At 51.3% G+C, this 25,916-nt stretch overlaps 1 protein-coding gene across 1 annotated transcript; it reads left to right on the top strand.

The window, feature by feature from the left end:
* Window positions 1-331: 331 nt before the first annotated feature.
* Window positions 332-24,243, top strand: CPD (carboxypeptidase D). Its single transcript, XM_010224207.2, has 21 exons — window positions 332-987; window positions 3,361-3,608; window positions 10,728-10,870; window positions 11,588-11,757; window positions 12,311-12,678; window positions 13,317-13,508; window positions 14,385-14,552; window positions 15,724-15,833; window positions 16,290-16,392; window positions 16,845-16,987; window positions 17,584-17,753; window positions 18,346-18,657; window positions 19,778-19,973; window positions 20,343-20,478; window positions 21,140-21,289; window positions 21,642-21,737; window positions 21,830-21,882; window positions 22,055-22,186; window positions 22,378-22,563; window positions 22,882-22,981; window positions 23,636-24,243. Exons 1-21 carry the CDS (start codon window positions 332-334, stop codon window positions 23,860-23,862), a joined length of 4,059 nt encoding a protein of 1,352 aa, XP_010222509.2. The 3' UTR covers window positions 23,863-24,243.
* Window positions 24,244-25,916: the final 1,673 nt, after the last annotated feature.

Raw genomic sequence — 25,916 nt, 5'->3', positions numbered from 1 at the left:
GAAGGTGCTGCCTGCCTAGACCGGGGCGCCTTCTCCGAGAGGAAGAAGGGACCGTGTCCTCGGGGAGCGGCAGCGCCCGGGGCACCGGCCCCGCCGCGGCCGGAGGAGTCGGCGCCTCGGCGCGGCCTGCAGGGGGCGCCGCAGCTCCGGGCCGCGCCACGCCCCCTCGTGACGCCGCGCCGCCTCTGCCTCCCATTGGCCGCTCACCGCCTCTCCCCAGCGGCTCCTCCCCCGCGGCCGCCTCTCATTGGTGGGGGGGCGGGCACCGCCCCTCCCTGCGGGGCCCGGCGGGGCGCCGCGGTGCGGCGGAGGCCGGGCGCGCGGCGGGGCCATGGCGAGCGCGGCGCGGCGGCCGCTGCCGGCCCTCGTGCTGCTGTGCGCGCTGCTGCTGGGCCCGGCGCGCGCCGTCCACATCAAGAAGGCGGAGGCGGCGGCGGCGCCCGCCGAGGCGCTGCGCTACCTGCACTCGGCCGAGCTGGGCGAGGCGCTGCGCGCCGTGGCGGCCGCGGCGCCGCCGGGCCTGGCGCGGCTCTTCAGCATCGGCGACTCGGTGGAGGGGCGGCCGCTGTGGGTGCTGCGCCTCACGGCCGGGCTGCCGCCGGAGCGGGAGGGCGAGGAGGCCGGCGGCGCCCCGCTGCCGGGCCGCCCGCAGGTGAAGCTCGTGGGCAACATGCACGGCGACGAGCCGCTGGCGCGGCCGCTGCTGCTGCGCCTCGCGCAGGAGCTGGTGCGCGGCTGGGCCGGCGGCGACGCGCGCCTCGGCCGCCTGCTCAACAGCACCGACCTCTACCTGCTGCCCAGCCTCAACCCCGACGGCTTCGAGCGCGCCCGCGAGGGCGACTGCGGCGGCGGCGCGACGGGCGGCCGCGAGAACAGCCGCGGCCGCGACCTCAACCGCAGCTTCCCGGACCAGTTCGGCGCGGCGCAGCCCGACCTGGGCGCCGTGCCCGAGGTGCGCGCGCTCATCGCCTGGATGCAGCGCAACAAGTGAGTGCGGCCCCCTCGCCGCCCCGCAGGCCTCGCCTGCCCTTTTCCCAGCGCTTCCTGGCCGGCCTGGTGTGGGAAGAGCCCCTTTCTCCCATCTTCTTCATCCCTGCTCTGCTCGGGTCCCTCTGGGCCGCTCTTTGCGGTGGTTGGTGTGACGTGGATGAGCAGCACCTCCCTGCACGGGCCTGGGTGCTCCTTGTCTCCCGAGCTGCTTTTGGGCCTCCCTTCCCTGGGAGTCTCTGGCTGCAGACTTGGGGCCCTCCCTTGTCTGCTTCATGTGTGGACCTCTTAGGACCCGTAGCGCTTTCACCATGAGCTGTCAGGTGGTTAAAATGGGAGTTTAGCCTCTGACCCACGTGTCAGCAGAGGCCTGTCAAGAGTCGCACAGAGCAGGGCTTTTTCCCCCTCCCCATCTTTGTGTTGCATGTCAAATTCCCTGGATTTAGCAACACTGCTCTCAGCAGCAGCATTTCCAAATCATGGAATCTATGGAAAAAACCTTTGAGATCATTGAGTCCAACTGTGAGACTGGCAAGGGGCTGAAGGCAAGTCCTGCTCCTGCAGCCCCCCGGCCTGCTGTGTGAGCGTGTCCAGGCTGAGCCTGCAGAGCCCATTTTTGTCTTCGGCTAACCAGGGAAGGGGGGAAATGGTGGCAGTCCATGATGGAGCAGAATAGCCCAGGAGGGGAGACAGTTGCCCACAAAGTGCAGTTCTGGCTTGCAGCCCTGCAGTGCAACCAGAGCAAATCCAGAAGAGACCGTTTCTGTATCTGCCTTCTTCCTTAGAGAAAACATAGAACATCCAAAGCACAAAGGCAGGTGTAAAACAGGCAGAATGCAGGCTCTGCTCAGGTGTGAGCAGTGCACTGAAACAGAATGTCCCCAAAACAGGGGAGAAAGAAACTGCTGGGATGACTGACCCAGGTGGACTGTGGGGCTCTGGGCTGAATCTAAGCAATACACAAGCTCACAGCATGTAATGTCTGCTCTGTCTGAGCGGACAAAGTTTGAGGAATTACCTGTATTAAAACTTCGTGGGTCGAGCTGCCCAGAGGGCTGATTGCTCTAGAAGACCTGCACAGGCTGCACCAGTGGTTTGTGTCTTCTAAAAACTCCTCTAGAGCAACCCGGAGACAGCAGTTTGTGGTATGGATCCCATAGATTTGGTCAAACTCAAAATGGGTTAAGGAAAATTACGCATGTTCTTAATGTTATTTTGAAAGCACATTGCTCTTTTTTAGCAAACGTTTGAGGTGGGATTTCTTTTTGTGAGCCAGGCTGAAGCAGGAAGAATATGGTGCTTTGTGCATCCCTCTGCCTGGCAGCACCAGTTAATGCTGTTATAATTGTTGTACTAATGTAATCACTGGTACAAAAATGAATGGGTAAACAGAGCTGTTTGCTCTCAGAATTGCTAGTGGGCATAACACACCTCCTGTGCTGTATTTCAGATAAGGCAAAGGTATCAGTCACGTTAGGTCTGCCTAGGATCTAAATCACATTTGTCTGAAGGAGAAGTAATTAAGTTAGTATTTTTTCCTAGTGCTGTATTTGGTGAGAAGAGGAAAAGTAGAGACATTAGTCTTTAAAGATTTATTGGGAAGCTTGTGGCTGCCTGTGATGAAAATCAAGTGTGATAGAGGCATGCTGGGCTGTTGCGTGCTCAAGCTTGGAATTTTAACAGCTCTTTCACTCGTTCAGGTCTTATTTATGCCAGTCAGTCATGCAGTGCAGCTCAAGCATCGCCCAAAGCCTGACCAAGAACTGCGTATGTTGTTTATGTGCAGGGCACTATTTGTCTGTGATAGAGTTGAAGGGTTCTGTCTTAAACTGAAGCAAGAAACTTGTTTCATGTCCAGTAATGGCAGATGTCAAATTCGGAAGTGAATAAACCAGTCTTGAGAATGGATTTGTTGGAAAAAAAAAAAAAAGCTTACTTCCACTTGTCCCATTTGGATGCTGTTCTGATCGTCTCACAGTCCCGTTTGCTGTGTTAAGGGCTGGTTTTAATTAGAGGGGATATGTCTCAAAAGGGCGTTTATCCTTTTGTCAAATAGAAGCCTGCCCAGTGCAGGATGACGGCCTCTCTGCTCGTGTAACCTCGCTGGAGTTATGACCTGACAGTAGCTCTGCCCACATGGTGCTGTCAGGGAATGTCTGATCACTTCCTCTTTTAAAATAATTGTATTGCTGAACAGAATACTATCCTGAGCGGCCACGTTCTGCCTGGCTGATCCCAAATAGACTTTGGAGGCTGCTGGGAATGCTTTGGGTAGGGAAGTGGTGGAGTAACTGGTTGGGTGGCTGTAACTGGCTGCCTCATGATGTTCTCCTGCTCCAATACGGCTCTTTTCTTTCCCCCTTCCCACTCCAGGTTTCTGCTCTCTGGCAATCTTCATGGTGGCTCAGTGGTTGCAAGCTATCCCTACGATGACTCTCCCACACATAAGCCCACAGGAGTCTACAGTAAATCGGCGGATGATGAAGTTTTCAGATACTTGGCCAAAGCTTATGCATCAAATCATCCTATAATGAAAACTGGCACCCCAAATTGCCCAGGCGAGGAAGGAGAGACTTTCCAAGATGGCATCACAAATGGTGCCCAGTGGTACGATGTGGAAGGTAAGATACACTGCTGAATTTCTCAAGCTCTGTTAGTGTCATGTGCCTTACAGAAATATTTGCTGCTTCCCCCTGAGAAATGACATCTAAAACAGCGGTGATAATCACCGTGAAAAAGAGGTGGTAGGTAAAGTTACATTTTTAGCTTTGAATATGTTCTGAGAGCATATGTTTGGGTCTGTAGGGAGCAAATAGATTCCAGCAAACTTGGAGAGTTATCCTGTGTGCAATAGGCTTTATTTGCCAAATGCATTGCTGTAGGTCTCAAGACAGTTACTAAATTTTAATGAAGACACAGGAGGAGGAACTATTGTTAAAGTGTTGGAAATCCAAATGTTATTTTGAAGCATTATTCTGTACTTTCATTTAAAAAAAAAAAAAAAAAAACTTGTAGTTTTGCTAAAGGGTTTTAAAATAGCCCCCTCTACAACTATGTAAAATGGTTTAAATTCATGGTCGGAACTAACCTAGCTGATCCTTATGGAAGTAGATAGGGAGATTCCTATGAACTAGTGTCCTACTAGCCCTGTACAGAGGATGATAACCAAGCAGGATCTGTTCCTATCCACCAGTGCAGCTGGATGTAGAAGGGGTCCAAAAATGCAGCTGCCAAGGCCTCTAGGAAATCTCCAATCTTCTCCAGTAGGAAGCTGCATTACAGAGGTGATCTGAATATAAGCAAATGATCTCCTGGTGCTGTTCTGCTGACATGGATAGTCTGGCTCAACCACAGTAGAGGACGCTTTCTCTGTCTGTTTTGCTTAAAATGGGATTTAAATAACAGTTTTGGTGATGAGTTTTTGTGATGTTGTGTTGGATGCTCATAGAGAGGATTTTATAGGCTAGCAGAAAGCAATCTCAGCTTTCTCATTAGAATAAATTACACCATTTGCAAGTCCCCCCAGTGGGTGTTGTACAACCGGGAACTCACCAGACAGTATAGTAACTTCTGCCATGAGCCCAAGACGAGAATCTTGCATAATTGATCCCAGGAAGTTGCGTGTCTGGACTGCTTTGCTCTGCCAGAGCTGAAGAGCAGTGGCAGAAGTGCTGAGCAAACAGTGACATCCAGCATGGTTTATGCTTAATAGCTTAGAGCTCAACAAATCCCCAAAAGATGGTGTCTCCAGAACATGGGATTCAGTGTTGAGTCATATATTAACCCTGATTCCACGTATCTCGGAGAGGAGAGTGACCTGCTACTGGAACTGAATACGTCACCCCTGTGCCGGAGGAGGAAGTCTTTATTTTAGTGGTAGCTGAATCATTCCTGCGGATTTCTCTGTTCAAACAAGATGTGGTTTTTGCCTTCTTCTGTAGCAGCTGTCCCCTTCCCTCCACCCTCTCGAGCTCACGCATGCTGGGCTCTACCAGCTCAAGGTTCGCTGTTGCTGGGAAAGCCCAGCGCGAGGGAGGTCTCTGTAATCTTGCGAACGTGCTTACGGCTGAACAGGATATCCTGGATGGGCTGTGCTGCCCTGGTGGCAGCTGCTGCTCGCAGTCGTCTGATCAATGGGTTTGTTCCCTGGAGCGCTCAGGTTTTCTGCCCTTTTAGTGAACTGGGGAGGTTGTGCTTGAGCTTTTGGCTTGTGTCCTCCTGGCATTGCAGCGAGCAGCGTTTTCACTAGGACTTAACATCTTTGACCTCCTGCTGTGCTGTGAAGCACTTAGGCAGCCGGAGCCCTGGATGGGGCAGCTTGCTGGTGACACCTGCACTGACCCCCTTTGGGGCTGCCTTTGTTTTGTGAAGCAGCAGAGCAGAGGTTTGGCTGCTCCTCCTGGCACGGGAGGTGACAAGGTGTGAGCTGAGGAGCGTCCTGCTCTGCACTGCCCTTGGCGTGCTTTAAAATCTGCCCATTAGAGACACTGACTCTCGGGCCCCATGGAAACAACCCCCTTGGCTGTGCCAAGTCACAGGGCCTGGCTCACTGCTGGTGGCTGTGGGGAACTCAGAGGGATTGCAGGGACCTGAAGAAAGAGAATTTGCAGCCTGGCCCTAGATGCCCTGACGGCAGCAGCAGATTGAACCAGCTCTCAAATGAAGTGCTGCTACAGCTTGGCAGATGGAAGCCATGAGTACCTGAACTGTTTGTCCTCTAAGTTGTAACTCACATAGAGTTGCTGCATAAGACATTTCTATGAAGTTACTCTGTCACCCTGGGGTTTTAGGTGTTCATGTTTATTAGGGGATGAAGAGCAGAGGAAGGAGAGCCAGTTGTATGCAGTGTGTGACAAAGTGGCAGAAACGCAGCAGGGCTATATTGAGTCATTTGCTCTGTTCAGCCTGGTGCCAAGGACTGCTCAGAGCAGTCCAGCGTGTGCTCCAACCAGCAGCCTCTGCTCAGCGGCTCCAGGATTTAAGTGTGTGGTGGAATGAGGATGGGGAAGTACGAGCACCGCCGGAGGAGCAATCTGGGGGTACCGAGCCCTTGTCCAGAGCACAAGGATCTGTGAAAAGTGCAGGGCATGTGTTTGCAGCCTGCATAGCAAGCCGTGCCAGGAAAGACTGCAGGCTCCCAGGCGCTTAAAGCCAGGAAAAACAAAGAAATGAGAACATAATGTCTCAACAGGTGGGAATTTTCCTGCCACATTTTATCGTGTGAAATCAGACATACTGGAAAGTTAAATGCTGCGGGATTCACTGACCTGGAGTTGCCGGTTTGGGTTTATGGTGGTGCCAGTTCTCATTAGCTTTTTCATTTGCGTTTGCAAACAACCTTTTGCATGTGTCCAACTGAGGTGGCAAGTACAAACCATTGGAGTAATTTTGAAGGTCAAGTGTGTACAGAAATATATGGCGCTCTGCCATGCTGCTGAATTTGGCTTCTGCATTCCAACCACTATAGATAAGCGTGTCTATGGCTGCGGACACGTTTTGAAGCTATCTCTGTGATACACACGCTTACTTTTCCTTCCTTTTTAATCTCTGGGGCTTTTAACTATTGAACGACTGGTTTAGATCAAGAAAATAGCTGGAGGTTTGGGCTGATGCAAGATCCAGCTAATGCTTAAAGCAGTGTGACTCAAGGCAGGCTGAAGAGTCCATGAGATTTAAAGGCAAATTGCCTGGTTCTTATCTCTGGGGTGGTCATGCTTGTCTTCATTCCATAAAGACCCCAATTCAGGAACTGGGGTCAGTATAATATTCAAGAGAGCATTTCATGTCTACAGTCCCTTCCAAAAAGGTATTTTTCTCACCAAATTAAACCTCACACCCGCGTTCTCGAGGCGTTTCTGCAGGCCCTTCCGGATGGGATGCGGGCGTGCGGAGCCTGTGCGTGTGCTGCTGGGCTGTGGCTCAGCTGCTGGAGCTGGAGGCTCAGGCCTCATTGCCACTAACGGGCTGCAACTTCTGCTGCCAGTGTCTCGGAGCATGAGAGCAGTGTGAGCAATCAGTTCTGTCCACAGAATAAGTGACTCCTACTGTCTGCCTAATCCCATCCTAGCTTGTTTTTGCCACCTGCTCTTTGCAGAGCGGACAGGACCATTTCCGTGCTGCGACTTTGCTGCGGGAGGTCCCTTATCTCCTAATGTCTGCTCCGGTGAGGTTTGCACTTAGAGAGGCTCCTGCATAATACAGTTTGAAATGAAGATCTTCCAGCCTGGCCTGAAAGGCTGCTTCTGACCTGCAGCGTGTTTAAGGCATGCAGGTCTCTGGGCCTGGGTTTAGGGGGCTGTGTGCTCCCGTATGCGGCAGGGAGCCGGGCAGCAGCAGCCCCACAGCCCTGGTGCTGCGAGAGGCCTGGGCTGATGCCTGGGAGCAGGACAGAGCCAGGGAGGCCCCTTCTGCCCAGGAGGAGCGAGCGTGGAGAAGTGAGGGGGTGGCTGCTGCCCAGGCTCCTGCACCGGTAACTGGAATGTGGATATTATATCCGCCTCTCGCGTAGGGACTGACCTCATAGCTAGAGGGAAAGAGAGCACTTTTGTGACCGGCTGCCAGCTGGTCGGGACTCGCTCGCTGTGCCTGTAAGCTGTTTGTGTTGCTTTGCTTTCCTCACTGGTGAAGTGGGCTTGACGATTCCAGCTTTGCAAAGTGTGGGCTCAGAGACCTTTCCTGATAAAAAGGGTTGTGATGAATGCAGCAGAACACCCCAAATAGCAGCCGGGCAGGTTAGCAGGTTATAGGCACTCTCCAGGTGTGCTTTTCCCTCTCTGCTAAAGTGAGGTCGTGCACAGGTCTCTGCCTACCTCCTTTGTCTACGTAGCTGAGAGAGGCATTTGGGAAAACACAGATGGCATTTGGGAAAACATGCCATTCCATGTGCTATAAAAATAACTGTCCTGCTCTGCAGTGGGGCCATGTGAAGGCTGAATATGTGCAGCACATACAATGCAAAATTTCCATCATGCACTGAATTACTTTCTTGAAGAGGCAGTTTTACCAAAATTGATGTAGCAAGCTCTAATTTAGTCTGTTGCTGCTCTATTATGGGTAAGCATCTGTCCTAAATTTACTCGAATGGCAGATGAAGCACTAAATATGCTTCATAATGGCTCTGGTTTGCGTATGGATGTTTTCAAATGCTTCAGCTTCCTGCTATGAACAGATGGTTACAGGCTGGCAAACTGCTTCCCTCTGCATGGTGTTTGCTGGAGAGAGCAGCCTGCCATGGGCTACTCTTGAGTCTGGGAGCAGGAGCCAAATAATGCTGAGGATGTAGTGGATTCACAGGCCTTGTCCCTCCAACCTTTTGGACTGAGTCCTCAGACACGTTTTTTTCTGTTGCTTGTCGTCCACAGGGAGGTTCCTTTTCTCCTTTGGTCCCTATTCTTATCCCTCAGTGCAGGCTGTAGTGTTCTTGGTAAAAGTGACATCTGATTTATTACAATAAAAGCTTCGTGTTTGCTCAGCAGCAGGTTCCCAAAAGTACTGAGAAGACCTGGGACATGTTTGCTCTAATACCATCCCTCATGTCTTTCCAGGGATCTGTTCTTCTCTACCCTAGCTGATGCTGTAACCAATTTTTGTTTTACCTGAGTGGGATTTTTTTTTTGATCCTTTTAGGACCCGTGACAGCCACCACACTTATAGGAAGACTCCACTGCTTGGTGAAGTGCTGCTACCTTTTCCTGGCTGTGCATTGAAACAGCCTTTGCAAATGCAGGTAGTGCATTTGCCTCTGTCTGGCTCTTGATCTGTTAATCAGCCAGTGCCCTCTCTTTTGTGAAGCAGATTGTGAATGATTAGGAGGCTGCTCAGACAAAGCAAAGGAAGTTTATTAGCATAGCACTAATTTAGCACTTTGGCAGGCAAAACGAAGCATGAGTACAAGGTGTGGGTGTCTTAGACTCGCCTGGCGGGATCCTGCAGGCTGGTGGCAGGACACTTTGCAAGTCTGTCTTCTGCTTCCTTCTGAAGTTTGGTTGTGGCACCTGGTTTCAGCAGGGAGCTGTAGCTAGGGCAAATACGTAGCCATTTCCTCACTGATGGGCCCCTGAGAGCTACTTTGACTTCCCCAGCTGACCCTGGAGGGACCTGGAGAGCTGCTCTCCAGCAGAGATCCTGGGGCTGCCCATTGCCTGAGCCTCCTCTGTGCTGTGGTCCCCGTGGCTGCTATGTAGGTTGGGCTGGAGCCATCTGGGAAGTGACGGCCAAGGTCTTGGCATGCCTGTCTGCTTGGACTGTAACTGTCTATGGCTGAATAAACCAGCAGATGCTGTCAGTGTGCATGAAACTTAGTGTGACCTGTGTTTTCTATATGATCTGGTAGTGGTAGAAAAAACTCTCTCGTACGGCTGTGACATCTGGCCGTGGTGATGTGGTGTGATTTGTCAGGATGACTCTGAAACCTGTTGCATAGACTCGTGCTGTTTCGGAATGTGGGTTTTCTTCACACTTGAAAGCTCCCACCTGTTTAGAGGGATGAATATTTGCATCTTCAGCAGCTTGCTCAAATCTGAGCCCCAGATTGTAAGTGCTGATACCTGGGGGAGTATTCAGGCCCTGCATGGCTCATACCCTCTAGAGAAACATACACTTGCATAAACTTAAGCAAATGGGTCGGGACACTTGCTGGAACAAGGTGACCTTCCTGATTTGTCCCTTCCTGTGGGTTCTCTGAAGGGCAGGGATAACCAGATAAGCTTAATACTGGGTAACAGCTCGGCAGACCTTGTGTTCTCTGGTGCTTAGGGAGGTCTGGCTGGTTTAACATGAAGCCAACAAACTGTCCCCAGATGCTGCAGGGACCTGATTCACTGAGCCTGCTGCCTTAAAGAGGAAACGGAGTCTAGGTGGAAGGCTGTTGGTGCAGCTGCAGGAGGTGGCACTCTACGTTGGAGTGGGTGGATAAGCCTGCGTCCTGCCCTCGTGCAGGGGCTGGCTGTCGGAGGGTCACAGGAGTGCTAAGAGGTGAGGGAGGTGTCACGGCCCTCCCAAATCAGGAGGAAACATTTCTGAGGCCTCTTGCAGCAGTTCTGCGTGCAAGGTCTTCTCACAGAGCCTTTGCTAGGGCTGCTCTAAAAATCAGCAAATGAATGCCCTCTGATAAGGTGTTGGTGGAAACAGAACAGGCTGAAGGAATGTAAAAGGGGAAGCTTATCTCTCATGTGGTCTTACAGGCTTTGAACTTTGCCTAAGACTTTCTGGTATCACAGTTTTGTGGACCTGGAATGTGATTCCAGCATGTAGATTTAAGGTGCAAACTACCAAATCGATAGTCTGCTTTGCTGCAGGGGGCAAAAGCTTGTTTTGGGAGAGTAACTTTTCCTGCAGGAGAAACTAAAGGAGATCTGCAGGAGGCTTTGAACACATAGTAGAAGACTTTGTTGCAATCATGCTCAAACTCTGGTGTGCTTGCCCTGACATCCTGATTTCGTAGTGTCTTAAAAATGTCTTCACAGTGAAATGAAGCAGTGTGCATTCCAAGCGCTGCGTAGCTGCGTTGAGCTGACAGGGCTGAAGGAACTGTTCTTTTCCATCTGAATGGCCCAGTATGTTGGTTACCAGGAGAAACAGAGCTCAGGGTCTCTCCAGCTCTCACAGTGATCTGATCTAATCTTTTCTCCCTGTTCACACTGGAGCTAAGGCAGCATCTTCGTGAGATGCTGAAGGGAATGGAGAACATGCCCCCTTTGGAAGGATGTCTTCGCACTGATTTTTCTGCCTCGTTTTCTCAGGTGGGATGCAGGATTACAACTACGTGTGGGCCGACTGCTTCGAGATCACCTTGGAGCTGTCCTGCTGCAAATATCCACCAACCTCCGAGCTTGAGCAGGAGTGGGAGAACAACCGGGACTCTCTCCTTGCCTTCATTGAGAAGGTAGTGTGGGCTGGAGTGTGTAGGTGGGCAGGAGCTGTGAAACATGCGTGTCCACGGCGGGCTCAGAGCACTGTATTCAGCTGCTCCTGTGGCTGTACGTCTCTGGTTCTGCCACAGTTGCTACATTCTCCAGAATAGCAGAGCTCAGCTCTTATGAGAGGGTCATTTTAGGGTGCAGTGTTGCCCAGAGGCACCGAGAAGTACAGATCTCACTGAGGAATTCAGAGTACCTCTATGGCCTCGGTGCAGATGCTCTCCAGCAGTGTGCGAAAGCACCAAGCACCACTGCTGAAATCTTGGCTTGCAGATTGCTGCTGCCATGTGCGTGCTGAGTGGGTGGCAGTTTAGGCTGGGAACAGAAGCAGCTCTCCCTGCATTTTCTCCCTGCTGTGGCATGTAACTCCTGGTTGGTTGTACTTGTATGTGACCAGCACAGCTTCTCTGTGCTCTGCTCTCCCGCACCTGGCAGCACAGGTGAGCCACCTTGGGAGCCCGTGTCAACAAATGAAAGGTTTGTAGGGAAAGATCCGTTCTGAGAACTTGCCTGGCGGGTGTGTGCTCAAGTACCTGTGCTTGCAGTTTGGCCAAGTGCTGCCTGAATCACGGGCTGCCTTTCCCTGGCAGCCGCCCCGCTCTGCTGCGTTTTGGCATGCGGCTGGGGAAGGACACAGTTCCCCTGAAGTTACATCAGCCAGGCCCTTGTGCTGTTTTCCTCAGGTCCACATTGGTGTGAAAGGCTTCGTCAGGGATGCAGTCACCGGCTCTGGCTTGGAGAACGCAACTATCGTTGTTGCAGGCATCGCTCATAACATCACGGCGGGCAGATACGGCGACTACCACCGACTGCTTGTGCCTGGGACCTACAATGTGACCGCAGTTGTGATGGGGTAATGTCTCACGTAGCCTGGGTCCCTGCTGCTTGCTTTTTGTTATTTTACTTGCTTTCTTCCCCAAAAGTATTTAGGGGGTTTGGCTGGAAGCTGCAGCAGTAAATGACTGCATTAGGAATTCAGAGCTGTAGCCATGTGGGCTCACACCCCGTGCTGCTGTGGCATGGGGGTGCTGGATGAACAGTGTTGCTGTTGCTTTAATTTGTTTCCTTGTACCAACCTGCAGCTCCCTTTCCTGGCAGAAGGGGAAAGGGAAGTAGTGTCCCCTTGTAAAACATGGAGGTGTCTCCTGTCCAGCTGTATACGCCGTAACGTGCTGCTAGGCCAGTCCTGTGCTGCTCCCATAAGCAGGAAGTTGTCCCACGGTAACAGCAAGGACAACAGTGCAGCTGGGTCCAGGGGAGTGGGATGGTCCTGACAGTTTGTTTGCTGGTGAATTTTCCATGTGGCCATCTGGACTGGGAGGAGCCTGGAGTGGTGGAGAGGCTGCAGGGGGGTCCGGCCCTTTAGTCTGTGGAGTCTGCTGCTGAAACCAGCTCTTTTTGCACAGTTACACCCCAGTGACCATGGAGAACGTTGAGGTGAAGGAGGGAGAGGCAACAATAGTGGATTTCTCCTTGCAACCAACTGTGATGGCACCAGCTCCCAACCTCACGCAGTTCACAGCAACGCCTGTTCCTGTCTCTACCATCACCTCTGCTCCTGTGCAGGCAGAGTCACCCAGACCCACCTCTGTCCACCAGTCGATCCAGCCTGTGGACTTCCGTCACCATCACTTCCCAGACATGGAGATCTTCCTACGGCGCTATGCGAGCGAGTACCCCAACATAACCCACCTCTACTCTGTGGGCAAATCGGTGGAGCAGCGGGAGCTCTACGTGATGGAGATATCGGACAACCCTGGCATCCATGAAGCAGGTAACCTGGGGATTCCTGCATGTGAGGTTCAAATGCAAGCAGAAGAACCTTTGCTTTGGGAGACTGAGCGGCGGAGCAGAAAGGCCTCTCTGAAGAGATACTGCCTGCTGCTTTCCTGCCAAAAGACTCAGCTGCAGTGGTGGTACTCGGGTGAATTTTAGAGTATTGCTAGAGACACCCAGCTCTGTGTTCACATTCAGGGAAGAACCAAAGGACTTCCCCGTGGTGGTTTTCTGCCTTTTTTGGTGCTGTGGGAGTGGAAGGGTCCCTGCCTGCAGGGAGCAGACCAAGAGGTCTGCTGGTGTCATTCCCTACTGCTAACAGATCAGACTTTGCTGGTCACTAGGATGTCCTGTTCAGAGTCCCTGGAGCTGCACCTGCCAAGGTGCCTCAGATTGACCCACTTTGTAGAGTTCGGTTCTCACCTCTGCCCAAATTATTGTCCTTCCCTTTCTTAAGGGAAGAAGAGTAGCTCATCTGTGATGTGGCAGAGCTGCCCCAAAGCTTCCAGAGGTGTATTCTGTCTCCATGTAGCTCTGGAGAAAGGCCTGAGAGCTACAGACTCAGGGTAGTGAGATGTCTCCAAGCTTTAACGCAGTGGTTATAACTGGCTCCTTGGTGTGGCCCTGTGTCTGCAGGTGAGCCCGAGTTCAAGTACATTGGTAACATGCATGGGAATGAAGTTGTGGGGCGAGAGCTGCTCCTGAACCTCATTGAGTACCTCTGCAAGAACTTTGGCACCGATCCTGAAGTGACCGAGTTGGTCCAGAGCACACGCATCCACATCATGCCGTCCATGAATCCTGATGGCTATGAGAAATCCCAGGAAGGTATGTTGTCTATCCTGAAACGCCTGTGGGGTTTCTAGCACTGAGAACAGTGCTATGAGAGCTCTGTTTTTGAGGCAAGCTGCAATTCCTGCTCAAGCAGGAGCGCTGTCTGCACAAGGATGCTTGGAAGGGACTGGTTGGGCGCTCTGGGATAAGCAGGTGGATCCTGCGCTCTGGAAAGTGGAAGGTTGAGTGATGCCCAAGGCAGCTGCAGAGAGCTTTTGGGCTTCAGCAGTTCTGTCTGCTGCCCCTCTTTGGGTCCCCTCATGGTCTGTGGCTTTCCCAAGCTTATTGAAAAAAAAATGGCATTCCTCTGACATAGCTCATACTTGCTCTGCTTTAGTCTGCGTTCTTCATAACACGTGGTGTGGGAGCCAGGCTGTCTGCAGGGTGCTTGTCCAAGGATAATACTGACTTTTATTGTGGTGTTGACATTGGCAAAAAAAAAAAAAAAATCCTTCAAGGAAGTCCTTAAAACTGCGTGGCTATCGCAGATTGGCAGAGCGAAGCTGCTTGGGTTTAACAAAGAACTTGTCCAGCTGGTTTGAAAAGGTGAACTCTGAGGTTTCTGTGGTCGTGACACTTGGCTGCTCGGGTTGTTCCACAGTTCATTGCCTTTCTGCTAGCAGCACCTTGGCCGACCCCACCAGCCTGTCTGAGCACCTGCTCAAGGGGCTCCCAGAGAGCTCTAGCCCAGAGCCAACCTTGCCAAAGGATGGGGGCTTGTCCCTGGGCATACAAAGCCAATCCCATTATGCTCTCTGCAGTTTTCCTTTGCCAAAGGTCCCTGGGTTTTGTGCAGTAAGAGGTCACAATCTCCACACTAAAGTGTGAACTTGCATAGGGCACTAGCCTTAACATGTGCTTAACTTTCAGGAGACAGAGGAGGCACCGTTGGCAGGAACAACAGCAACAACTACGATTTGAACCGGAACTTCCCAGATCAGTTCGTACAGGTGACAGATCCTCCACAGCCAGAAACTCTTGCTGTCATGAGCTGGTTAAGGACTTACCCGTTTGTCCTCTCGGCAAACCTGCATGGAGGTATGGCAGTCGAAGCAGGCTCCTTCCTTTGGGCTGAGATTTGAGGGATGGGGCTTGCAGGGATATTTCCACTTTGTTTCTGGGAGTGAACAGAGAGCTCTGTGTACTTGTCACTGCTGTGAAATGACAGGAGCAAATCCAGCCAGGGTCTTGCCCCAGGCTGAGACCATTTCTGAAAGGCCTATACACACAAAAGAGTGAAATATATGTATTATCAGTAGGTTGGGGTTTATGCTGCTGGAAGAAAGATCAGAAGGATGAAAACAGTGTCCCTAAACACATTTCATATAGTGTTGAACAGGCTGCTGGAATAATCTTGGCCATTTCTCTGAAGGGGCCACGTGCCCTGGGGGTGCCTAGGGCCTTGTCAGCTGAGACATGGGGCAGTGGAGCTGTTCAGCAGCTGGTTCTGTGTATGCGATAGTGCTGTGGCTGTTGGAGGCTCCTAATATTTATAAAGTGAAGGGAATGAGATGTAATCCTGAGGGTTTCCTGCCATGAATTGCCTGGTGGAACTACGAAATTTGCTGTAATTTAATTACCTTTTTAGCATGATCTAAATTAAGTTTCTGTATTGCATCTTATTCCCTAGGTGGTTTGTCTGCTGGCTTGTAGCTGTAGTAACTTGCAGGTGGTTGCTTTGTACCAGCACATAAAATTTTGTAGTACAGAAATACCTTGTGTGGGTAAGAGGGGCTGGCAGCTCTCCAGCAGCAGAGCTCCTACTAGTAGAGCTTGCTGAGGGAACACCTGAATAAGCTAAAGATGTTATAACCTACCAGGGCTTATAATAAACTCCAGAAGGCTAAATGGATGCAGCAGTTGGGCCAAGAGCTCCTTGGGTGTTCTGGGAAATTCCTTCCTTTTTTCCTCCAAGAAAGTAATAGTCATGAGCTTGTCCTCATCTCTCCTGCATGTAAAAGCCCAACCTTTCATGTGTTGTGACTTGGGTTTACTTTCCCAAATGGGTGCGGTCTTATCTCTTCCTATACTTCCATTGTCTCTTCTGTCTTTTGGATTCAGTGCTGTATCTAATGCCAAGTGTTAAGGAACACAAGATCTGGTTCCTAGCACTCTTTTGCGGGGGTGAAGGAAGAAAAACTTCCCCTCTTAGGCTGAGGGAACACTAGAGAAGTGTGTGGGTACGAGTCAAATCTTGTTCCCCCTGCAGGTTCTCTGGTGGTTAACTACCCCTTTGATGATGATGAACAAGGAATAGCCATATACAGTAAATCCCCAGATGATGCTGTGTTTCAGCAGCTGGCACTGTCCTACTCCAAGGTAACTCTAATGCAAAAACAAGTCCATCCTGCTGGCTAAACTCCTGATTCTGTCAGAACCTGTCTGAGCTGCTAGTAGTAGAGGTGCAGGTGCTGCTCCCATGTGGGTCCCCAGTGTTGGAGGCTTCTTGGGTTACAGCAGAGAAGTCCTGCTCTTGTCCCATGAGCAGAGGCTGGTGTGCTGTGTTTGCAGGCACTGCAGGAGGAGCACTCTATGCTGCCCTAGCAGGGCGTTACTACCACTGAAGAGCAGCAGAAAAGGCTGTGCACAGGCCAGGAGTAAAGCAAACATGTCAGTGCCTTGTGTTTGGGTGTGGGTGCGTCTGCTTGTGCTGCAGCTGTACAAATGTGATTTTCTGTGTTTGATAACCCCAGTATGTGACTAGAGTTAGAGCAGAAGTGCTGGTTGTGGTGGAGTGCAGACACTCAGCTTCAGGTGTTGCATCTTCGTTTTCAGGAAAATACACAGATGTATCAAGGAAGCCCTTGCAAGGACATGTACCCCACTGAGTACTTCCCACATGGCATCACTAACGGCGCGCAGTGGTACAACGTTCCAGGTAAAGGGCATGTGCAGTGTTTACGGCTACAGCTTTCATAGTGATGGGCCTCAAATGTCAGGTTGTTAACCTCCAAGCTAAACCTGTGCAGTTTAAAGCCCAGATTATGGGAACTTGGGTTTCTTTTATAAGTTCTTAAATAACATACCCAGATTAAGTTATTCCTGAGGGAAAGGTTATATTCTAGTTTATGGTTACCAGAAAAGTGGTTTCATAAAACTTTTCAGCAATATATTAGCATGAGAGGCATTTACAAGAAGGATGGTTATTTGTCTGCTATTTGGGCATCCCTTTGAAGCCTGAAGCTGGCCTTATGTAAAAGCCTTCTCTCTATGGCTATAAAAGGCATGCTGTCGTCAGTATTTCTTCTATCTCTACTATCTGATTTTTTGAGCTATGTACTATTGCCTTCAGGAGACCTTATCGAATTTTTTTCTACATTCCTGTTGTAGGTGGGATGCAAGACTGGAATTACTTAAACACAAACTGCTTTGAAGTGACCATTGAGTTGGGCTGTGTGAAATATCCAAAAGCAGAGGAGTTGCCAAAATACTGGGAGCAGAACCGCAGGTCTCTTCTCCAGTTCATGAAACAGGTGAGATGTGTGACCCCGAGCAGTTGTGTTGGCTGCCCCTTGGGATCAGCACTGATGGGCCAGAATGAACAAGCTGATCTGCAGGCTGAAGTGAGTGCTGGAGATTCCTGGCCAGAGTGAGTACTTGCAGAACAGAAATCAGAATGTGTCTTGACTTACCCCATCCCATCCTTCTCAGCATACCAAAAACGCATATGGAAACAGCAGCCAGGAGGTACAGGAATTGGCTTTTTATTTGCAGGTCTTGTGGCCTTCCCAAGATTGGAACGGCCTTTATGTGCAGTTCCCTGGGGCTCTGAGATGGGCCTGGCAGTAGTGCTGTGCACCTGGGCCATGCAAACAAAGGTGTGGAGCAGAGTGCTGTGGTGGCCCTGCGAGGCAAACAATTGCTCATTGTGCTCATCAAGTGACCTCTGGCCATGCCAGCTGCCAGCAGGTTTCACCTGAACTCTTTGGGAACACGCTGCTCCGCTGGGATCGCCGGGCCTTGCAGGCTGGGAGCTGGCGGTGTCTCGGTGCCAGCGCCCTCGCTCAGTGGTGCCCATGGTGGGACCGTCCCAGGCTGGCACTGAGCAGCTCTGGGGGTCTGTGCTCAGGTTCACCGCGGCATCCACGGATTCGTGCTGGACGCCACGGACGGACGGGGCGTTCTCAACGCCACCATCAGCGTCGCTGACATCAACCACCCGGTCACCACCTATAAGGACGGAGACTATTGGCGCCTCTTGGTCCAGGGGACGTACACAGTCACAGCATCTGCTCGAGGGTGAGATAGCCGTGGCACAAGGAATGAGCTGTTGCAATGCTGAACTTTCCCTGTTAGGAAGAGGCCCGTTCCTTCTGTTGACAGCAAATACAGGCACAGAGGTTTCCCCTGCCCTCTGGACTATGCAGAGGTAGCAGAGGGATGCTACCCTCATAGCAAAGGCTGCTTGTCTGGCACACTGCAGAATACAAACCTTGCTATATTTGGAGGGGGTCTTTCCATGGGGAAGGAGTTATTAATTAGTATCCTCGGTGGAAGTGCTCTTGCAGGCAGTCACTGCTAAACTGGCAGGACCTTGTTGCCTTTTGAAGCCAAATGATTCAGCTGTCTGATTTGTTCCCCTCTCTGCCATGTAACTCCACAAAGCCAGAGCCAAAAGCAGCCCAGCATCATTCTGAGCTCTGATCTGCCTCCTGTCCTCCTGGTAGCCCCATGTCCCTTTGGAATGTCCTTGTTTACTCTCATGCTTCTTGCTCTTTTGGCTGGGGAGCAGCAACAGTTCCATATGGGTGTTTAGTTGGGAAGAGGGATGGCTTGGTGTGAAGGGCCTGGAACCTGTGACATTTCCTTCTACCCTCTTTTCCCTGGACAGGTATGATCCAGTAACTAAGGTGGTGGAGGTTGGCAGCAAAGGTGGGGTACAGGTCAACTTCACCCTTCCACGGACAGACTCCAAAGCGGAGGAGGGGAAAGTGCCAGTTCTGAACACTCCAGACACCAGCGACCCCAATGAGAAGGAGTTTGAGACACTCATCAAAGATCTCTCTGCTGAGAACGGCCTGGAGCGCCTGCTGCTAACCCCGTCGGGGGACGTGTCTCCTTATCGATACCGCCCTTACAAGGACCTCTCCGAGTTCCTCCGCGGCCTCAATCTGAACTACCCCCACATCACAAATCTCACCAGGTGGGAACTCGGAACAGCAGCTCTTGGCTCCCACCTGAGCAGCAGCCTGTAGCAGGGCAGCAGGGGAATGAGCTGAGCCCCCTCCACATGGCATGGAGATGGGCAGCTTGTCCCCTTCCTTACCTGTGATGCCCGAGTAGCCCCAGTGTAAGGATTTGACTGCATAGACTTAGGGAACCATCCACATTGTTTTCCCTGAGTCATCATACACTGCCCTAAGTCTGGGCACCATCAGCTCTCCAGAGGCGCTTGGAGCTGGTGGCATTCCCAATGTTGATGTCTGAGTTCCGTCAAGCATCTCAGTACATGCTCTCTGTCTCCATTTACTCTTTGCCAAGTCCTTTCTGATACCTACCCTGCTAACCAGTCTCCAGTAAAAACAGTTAAGTTTGGATTATCTCAAATGACCTTCTGTTTTATCTGCCTTCAAATTTTAAATTCATAGTGTTTGAGTTAAGTTTTCTTGGGTCAGGTTCCCTGGCCTCCTGCAGGAGACCAGCGGTCTTTAGTCCTCTGCTCTCCTTGGTGACCTGCAGCACTCGGTTTCAGAAGGCACAAATGTAGCCTCTGTGTCCTTGTTTGCTTGTAGTTACCAGGCACAATGTGCTCGTGTGCAGTCCCTGCTGGTGCCAAGGCTCCCGTTCTGAACTGTAGCCTCTATTGTCTCTGCAGTTGCATTAGCCCTGATTCTGTTCCTGCTTTCCTTGCATTCACAACTCTGCTCTTGTCCTCTAAACTGGGTGCTTTTATGAAATTGTTTGATATTTGCATATACTGCACCCTGAAATAAGAAAAAGATGGTAGCGCAACGCCCTTTGGCCCCCACGTAGGCAGTAACATGACTGGCTATACACAGATGTGCAGCGCATCAGGTGCCCTCTGCATCTGGGCCTGGATATATTCTCATGCAGATGCTTCTGTTCAAACTGACATTCACAGTGAATGTGTTTTGGTACTACTGCTAATCTTCATTTAAGATGCAGCTGACTGTTGGGTGTCACTTGCCTCTGCTGCCTGCTCAGAGGTGAGGAGCAGTTCTTCACTGTACTAGGATTTCTCCCTAGGGGACAGACCAGGGCTCAGCTCTGTTCCTGAGCTCCAGTTTCTGCTCTCTTGGCAGTTTGGGTCAGAGTGTGGAGTTCCGGCAGCTGTGGTCCCTCGAAATCTCCAACAAGCCCAACCAGTCTGAGCCCGAGGAGCCAAAGATCCGCTTTGTTGCTGGAATCCATGGAAATGCTCCTGTTGGTACAGAGCTGCTCCTGGCATTGGCAGAATTTCTCTGCATGAACTACAAGAAGAACGCTGCGGTTACAAAGGTGAGGCGCCAAGGCAGGGAGCCATACGGGAGCCCCGCAGTTATATCCTGAGGATACTTTCTGGGAGAGATCTGCCTCGTTAACACTGGATTGTGGGTTGCAGCAATTCCATGAGTAACAGGAAGGTGCTGTGAAATCCATGGGGGCCGTTGGGAACCCCCTCAAAACCTCTCTGTCCTGGGTACCGGAAAGGAGTCCTTGGGGGATGCATTTGGTGGCTAGTGTCCCTCTGTTTCTCCCTTGCTGACTGAGGAACACTGTTCTTTCTGAAAACAACACTTGACTGGTGAAATCAGTGTACGCAATGGTTGTTAGGAATGAGATCTAGGTAAATGAGATCCTAATTGTACTTTATTTACTTCTGCATAGCTAATTGACCGCACCCGGATTGTGATTGTACCTTCCCTGAATCCAGATGGACGTGAGATCGCACAGGAGAGGGACTGCACGTCAAAGATAGGCCAGACCAATGCTCACGGCAGAGATCTGGACACAGACTTCACAAGTAAAGTGAACTGATGTGTAGTGTCCCTACAGAAATGTCAGTTGCTGTAGATGTCTTCTGCTTCCTGCTGTGGGCTTAGGCATAGTCACATTCATTTGGTTGCAGGATTTAGCTGTAAGGAGAGCTGGTAACTTGCTAGCCCTTATTTGCAAAGGAGAAGAGGAAGGAGACTTCTTTAGGGATAGTCCTGCAATCAGACAACATTTAATGTGTTTTCTGTTAATTGATTTCTCCCAACACCCAATTGCTCTATTCATGCTGCCTGGAAACGGTCTCTCTTTCCATGCCTTCTGGTTCCTGCATAAGTGCCTTGTGTATCCAGAGCTCTGTATCAGAGTACTGTGTCCACCCCTCCTGGGCTGGAGGTTCATTTGGGATAATCCCCAGTGCTTTCTTTGGAAAATGTGTGTTTGTCCTCCTCAGTGTCACTAAACTCGCATGAGGCACACTTTGCATTGTCACAGTAAATAGCTTAGTAAATAGAAGCTGCCACTACGTAATGTGGACTAGGTATTTTACTTGCTAAGTGCAGTTTGCTGAGATATAACAAAAACCTTCTAATACAGTAGACTTAATTTCAGGTATTAACTTTTGCTGTCTTCTCAAATAGCTGAAGAAGCTCTTTACAACTCCCTCTTCTATATCTTGTTCTTGTTTACAGGCAATTATTCCCGATACTCAGGGACACGAGAGCCTGAGACAAAAGCCATCATAGAGAATTTGATACTGAAGCAGGATTTCAGCCTGTCTGTTGCACTGGATGGTGGCTCTCTGCTTGTCACTTACCCATCTGATGAGCCAGCGCAGACAGGTATGATGAGCTCTGTCAAGGTCTTGCATGCACAGCATGCTCTGTAACCTCCTTTCCTTTTCAGCCCTTTGTATTGAGGCAACGGATGCCAGTCTGTTCTGGGAGGGATTTCAGGTTTTCCAGATTACTGAGGGGATGTATCAAAAGCAAAGTGTGTACTGGCTTTGGCAGGGGAAAAGCAGAAATGCTGTAGAAATGGAAATGGAAAACATTGTTTCCTAGCTGTATCCTGTGAGCTTTCTCAGTGTAACTAAACAATGTTCAACTGTTCAATATGGGATCGTGGGGGATGAGGGTCTGTTTTATTGGTGAGTGACAGCTATGTGCTCAGTGTCACACCCTCTCTTTATAGTGGAGAACAAAGAAACACTGAAACATTTGGCATCCGTGTATGCAAACAACCACCCATTGATGCATTTAGGCCAGCCAGGCTGCCCAAATAAGTCAGGTATGTTTAGTACAAGCCTCTAACTGCTGGCTGCTTGTGGTGGACTCTGCTAGGAGCAGATCTGTCTGATAACTGCGTTCTTGCCTTCACAGATGAAAATATTCCTGGAGGCGCTGAATGGCACAGTCACCAGGGCAGTATGAAGGTACTTCATGACAACACAAGGCTTTCCAACTCAGCAGGCTTGGCTTTAAATGAGCATTAAGATAATATTTTTCTGTTATCTGAGCAAAACTCTGCCCCTTCTCCAGTTGCATCTTTGCAAAGTTTAGTAGGTGCTTCCTCTTTTGTCATAAGTATGGCTTTGTTTTTTGCAGGATTTCAGCGTTACGTTTGGTCACTGTCCCGAGATCACAGTTTACACCAGCTGCTGTTATTTCCCAAGCGCAGGACAGCTCCCCAGCCTGTGGGCAGAGCACAGGAAGTCTCTGCTCAGCATGCTCGTGGAGGTGAGGCACAGTCTGCACTGAGAAATTCTGGCCAGGAGTGAAGCTGGTGGGATAGAGGGGAGGAGGGAGGTGGGTACTCTTCCTACAGGAGGCCTGCAGTGGAGGATGGGTTGTATTTCGGGGTATAGGGATTAGATCCTGTTTTACTTACAAAAATGTCATACTGCTCCATTTGAACTGCTTGCTTTCAGGTTCATAAAGGAGTCCATGGATTTGTGCAGGACAAGAGTGGCAAGCCAATTGCTAAAGCCACTGTTGTTTTTAATGAGGGCTTGAAGGTCTCTACTAAAGAGGGAGGCTATTTCCATGTGCTCCTGGCTCCTGGTTTGCATAACATCGATGCTGTAGCTGATGGGTACCAGCAGAAGCATGTCACGGTACGTGAATGTCTCTGTCAGCTTTTCTTTCCCCTGTTATGCAGACGTATCCTTAGATGCTCACGCTTCAGCTCGCCTTTCTTGGCCAAGTTTGTGCTGGCTGCACGCCCAGAGTATCTGTCTTCTGCCCTGATATAATGGACAGAAGAGAATTTCCCAGCACAGGATGGTTGTTCTGAGCAATAACTCTTCTCTGCATTGTACTCGTTTTTGGCATCTGTCTGGTCCTATTCTGGTTAACAAATGCCTCTTTTCTCTGGACACCTAACAGAGCTGTAAGCCTCGAGATAGTCTGAGCTCTCGTGTGTGTCTTAGCAGGTTTGGGTACGCCACGACGCACCTAGCTCCGTATTCATCGTGTTTGACATGGATAACAAGATATTTGGCCTGCGAAGGGAGCTGGTTGTAACCGTTGCAGGTAGTGTGAGACTTCCTTCATCAAATCTTTGAGCCTTGCCTCCTCAACCCATTCATCCTAACAGTGATCCTTGCCTGGTCTCAGACATGGAGAAGTAGCCCAGCATATCCTGCTTTTGCTTCTGGCCTTGTGTTTGTTCTTGCAAACAGGTCCAACAGTCCTTGGATCTGGTGCTGCTGGGGTGGCAGGTGGGGAGGAAGAAGGGAGGAAACAGAGACCGCTGCAGTGATCTAAATGAACCAGAATGGACTTTGAGGTAGTCAGAATGGGGAGAGCCTGTTTGTGTGGACCTGGGAGTTACAGATCTTGCACCTTGACCAAGGGTTTCTGAGTGGTGTGGTATTGGTTGAGCATAAAGAGATTTTCTGTCAAGGTGGCAGTTGCTGAGGTGACCAGAGTTGAAACCGAGTTGTCTGCAGAGGCACTCAGTGATGCTGCGCTGGGATGTGATCCCAGAAGGTAGAGAGAGTGCAGTCCTGCTCTGAAAGCACCTCTCACATGGTGTGTGTCCTGTCCTCTAAGAGGAAGGAGCAGGGTTACAATGAAGCAAGGAGAAGTGGCTGCAGCTGTGGAAGGGGAGAAATAGAGTGGGAAATACAGGAGCTTCCATAGTGGAGGAACACAGCATTAATTTCAATGTCTTCTCCATGGCAGGTGCCAGTATGTCTGCTCTGGTCCTCACCGCCTGCATCATCTGGTGTGTCTGCTCGATTAAGTCCAACAGGCACAAGGACGGCTTCCACCGCCTCCGCCAGCACCACGACGACTACGAGGATGAGATCCGCATGATGTCCACGGGCTCCAAGAAATCCCTCCTGAGCCACGAATTCCAGGATGAAACAGACACTGAAGAAGAAACATTGTACTCCAGCAAGCACTGACACCTCCGAGAGAGAAAAGGAGGTTCCCCATGGACCAGCCCGGGTGGGAGGGAGGATTCCTGTGGTTCAATTTTGGAACGTTAGCTTACAGGACGTGTCCTCCGGAGGTGTGGGTGGTAGCTCCTGACTTCCCTCTGTTCTTTGCTGTGTTCCTACTTCAGTGCAAGTCAGGCAGTGTTGGAGGCTGTGTCCAGGCTAAGGGCACAGCTTGTTACATTTTTAGGTCAAGATCTGGCGATAACGTGTAACACTCTTTGAAAGGTAACGTAATGGGATGGCCGGCAGAGTTCCTAGCACTTCCCCACCATCTGATCGCTGCCTTGAGATGCTGGGGAAGTGTCCCCAGACCTGCGTAGAGTCACAGTTGCAAAACTCCAAAGCTACCTGTTTCAAATTCTCTTTTTTCACTCTACCTGATGAAGCCTCATCCTCTATGGACTCCACATTCTGCAGAACAGCCCTAGGAAACTGCCTGCACTTGGTTCTCAGCTGCTCCCTCACAGCTTTTTTCCACTTTGAAATGCAGTGTGGCCTAGGTGCTCTGCGGTGGGTGCTGAGCACCTCTCATGTGTTGCTAGTTCTCCTGCAGTGACCTGGCACCCAAAAGCTGGGGGAAATCACATGTATTGATGTGAGCTGGAGAAAGAAGCCTAGGTCAGAGCTGCAGTGAACTCTGACAAAGCCCTGCAGCACTGCAGTTCCTTACTTCTGGGGAAGAAAGAAATGCTCTCCCCATCCCTTCTGGTGGTTCTCATTTGTGTAGACCTGGCCTGGGTGGCCTTGTGTTAGTGTTAGAGCAGCACAGTGTCTGAAAGAGCCACTGGAGGTTGTTCCAAGCAGAGGAATAGAGCTGATTATGGTGAATTCTGTAGAAAGAACTAGTTACTGACTCCACCTGGTGAGTTTGCTCAAGTCTGCCACAGATCATGGAGAAACTCACTGAAATCCAGCTGCTGCTTACTAAATTTTATTGGAGTAGTGGAGAGAGGTTGTAGAGCCTCCCCAGCCCACCATCAGTTGTAAATTTTGAGGAAAAGCTGCATCTCTTGTCCCTGCCAGGCTAATACTGTTCAGTGGTCAGGGCACATTGAAACTCAGCCGTGTTCCAGCCCAGCTGGTGGTGGCTCTGCCCAGCTGCCACCATCCTGTACTGACACATGTGGCAAGAGCTCCACCTGCTTGTGCTGCTGCATCTCTGCTGCCCGGGGCCTGAGAGCAGCAGGGAAGTGCTGAGGAGGCCACAGTGGGTGTGGAGCACAGGGCAGGAATTTGGAAAGAGCTGCAGCACCCATCCCCACCATCCATTAGCACCCAGACTCCAGAAACCCAGAGCTCCTCCACCAGTTGATTCCCAAGCCTTTATCACTGGAGCTGCTGGGCTTTTGGGGCAGAAGGCCAGCATGGGAGCCCAGCTGTTTTTGTTTTGTTTTTCTGCTGCTCCTTCTGTCTTCTAATACCTGCCCCCCTGCCCCAGGCTCCTGGGGGCAAGAGGCGGGTGCCTCATCCTTGTTGGCACCCTGTTTGCAGCGAGTCCCTCGGGTCTGTGCCAGCCCTCAGTGGCACCAGCCCCGGGGCCGTGGCTGTGGGATGGAGCTGGGCTCTTCAAGGGCTGCGTGGGTGGCAGAGGCACCTCCCAGCCCCTGCCTGCGGGCTCGGGCTGACAGTTTCACCAGCCGCTTTTGTGCTGGTCTGCAGAGACAGCCCTTGGGCTCCCTGTTTAACAGGGCCTGTAGTGCAAGAAGCACCTGATAAAAGCCGGGAAGGGGGAGAGGTGGCCGAGCTGTCCCCTGCCCCGGTCCCAGCCCCCCTGCCCCGGGGGCGCCGGGGCTGCAGCAGGCCGTGCTCAGCCCGCCTGCGGAGCGGGGTTTTCTAATAAAGCTGGTTTTGCAAAGCGCTCTGAGCTCTCCGGTCTTCTTGCGGCAGCAGCAGCGGCTGCGGAGCCGCGTTAGGCAGCGGGCGGGCCGGAGCGCTGCCCAGGCCCCGTCCCCGGGCCGCGCTCAGTGCGTGCGGAGGCGGCGAGCGGCGCGAGGCTGCTCTGCGTCCCCGCGCCGGCC

Source organism: Tinamus guttatus, unplaced genomic scaffold (genome assembly GCF_059628265.1).
Source record: "Tinamus guttatus ecotype Peru unplaced genomic scaffold, ASM5962826v1 Tinamus_guttatus_pri_ptg000480l, whole genome shotgun sequence".
NCBI lineage: Eukaryota > Metazoa > Chordata > Aves > Tinamiformes > Tinamidae > Tinamus > Tinamus guttatus.
The sequence above is the reverse complement of the archived record's forward strand: the minus strand, read 5'-3'. Positions and strand labels throughout refer to the sequence as shown.

Bases quoted from the DNA above. Each gene is read 5' to 3' on its own strand.
- CPD (XM_010224207.2), top strand. From the start codon at position 332: ATGGCGAGCGCGGCGCGGCGGCCGCTGCCGGCCCTCGTGCTGCTGTGC. The intron at 14,553-15,723 runs GTATGGCAGTCG...TTCCCCCTGCAG, and splicing joins CTCGGCAAACCTGCATGGAG to GTTCTCTGGTGGTTAACTAC. The intron at 21,883-22,054 runs GTACTTCATGAC...TGTTTTTTGCAG, and splicing joins GTCACCAGGGCAGTATGAAG to GATTTCAGCGTTACGTTTGG.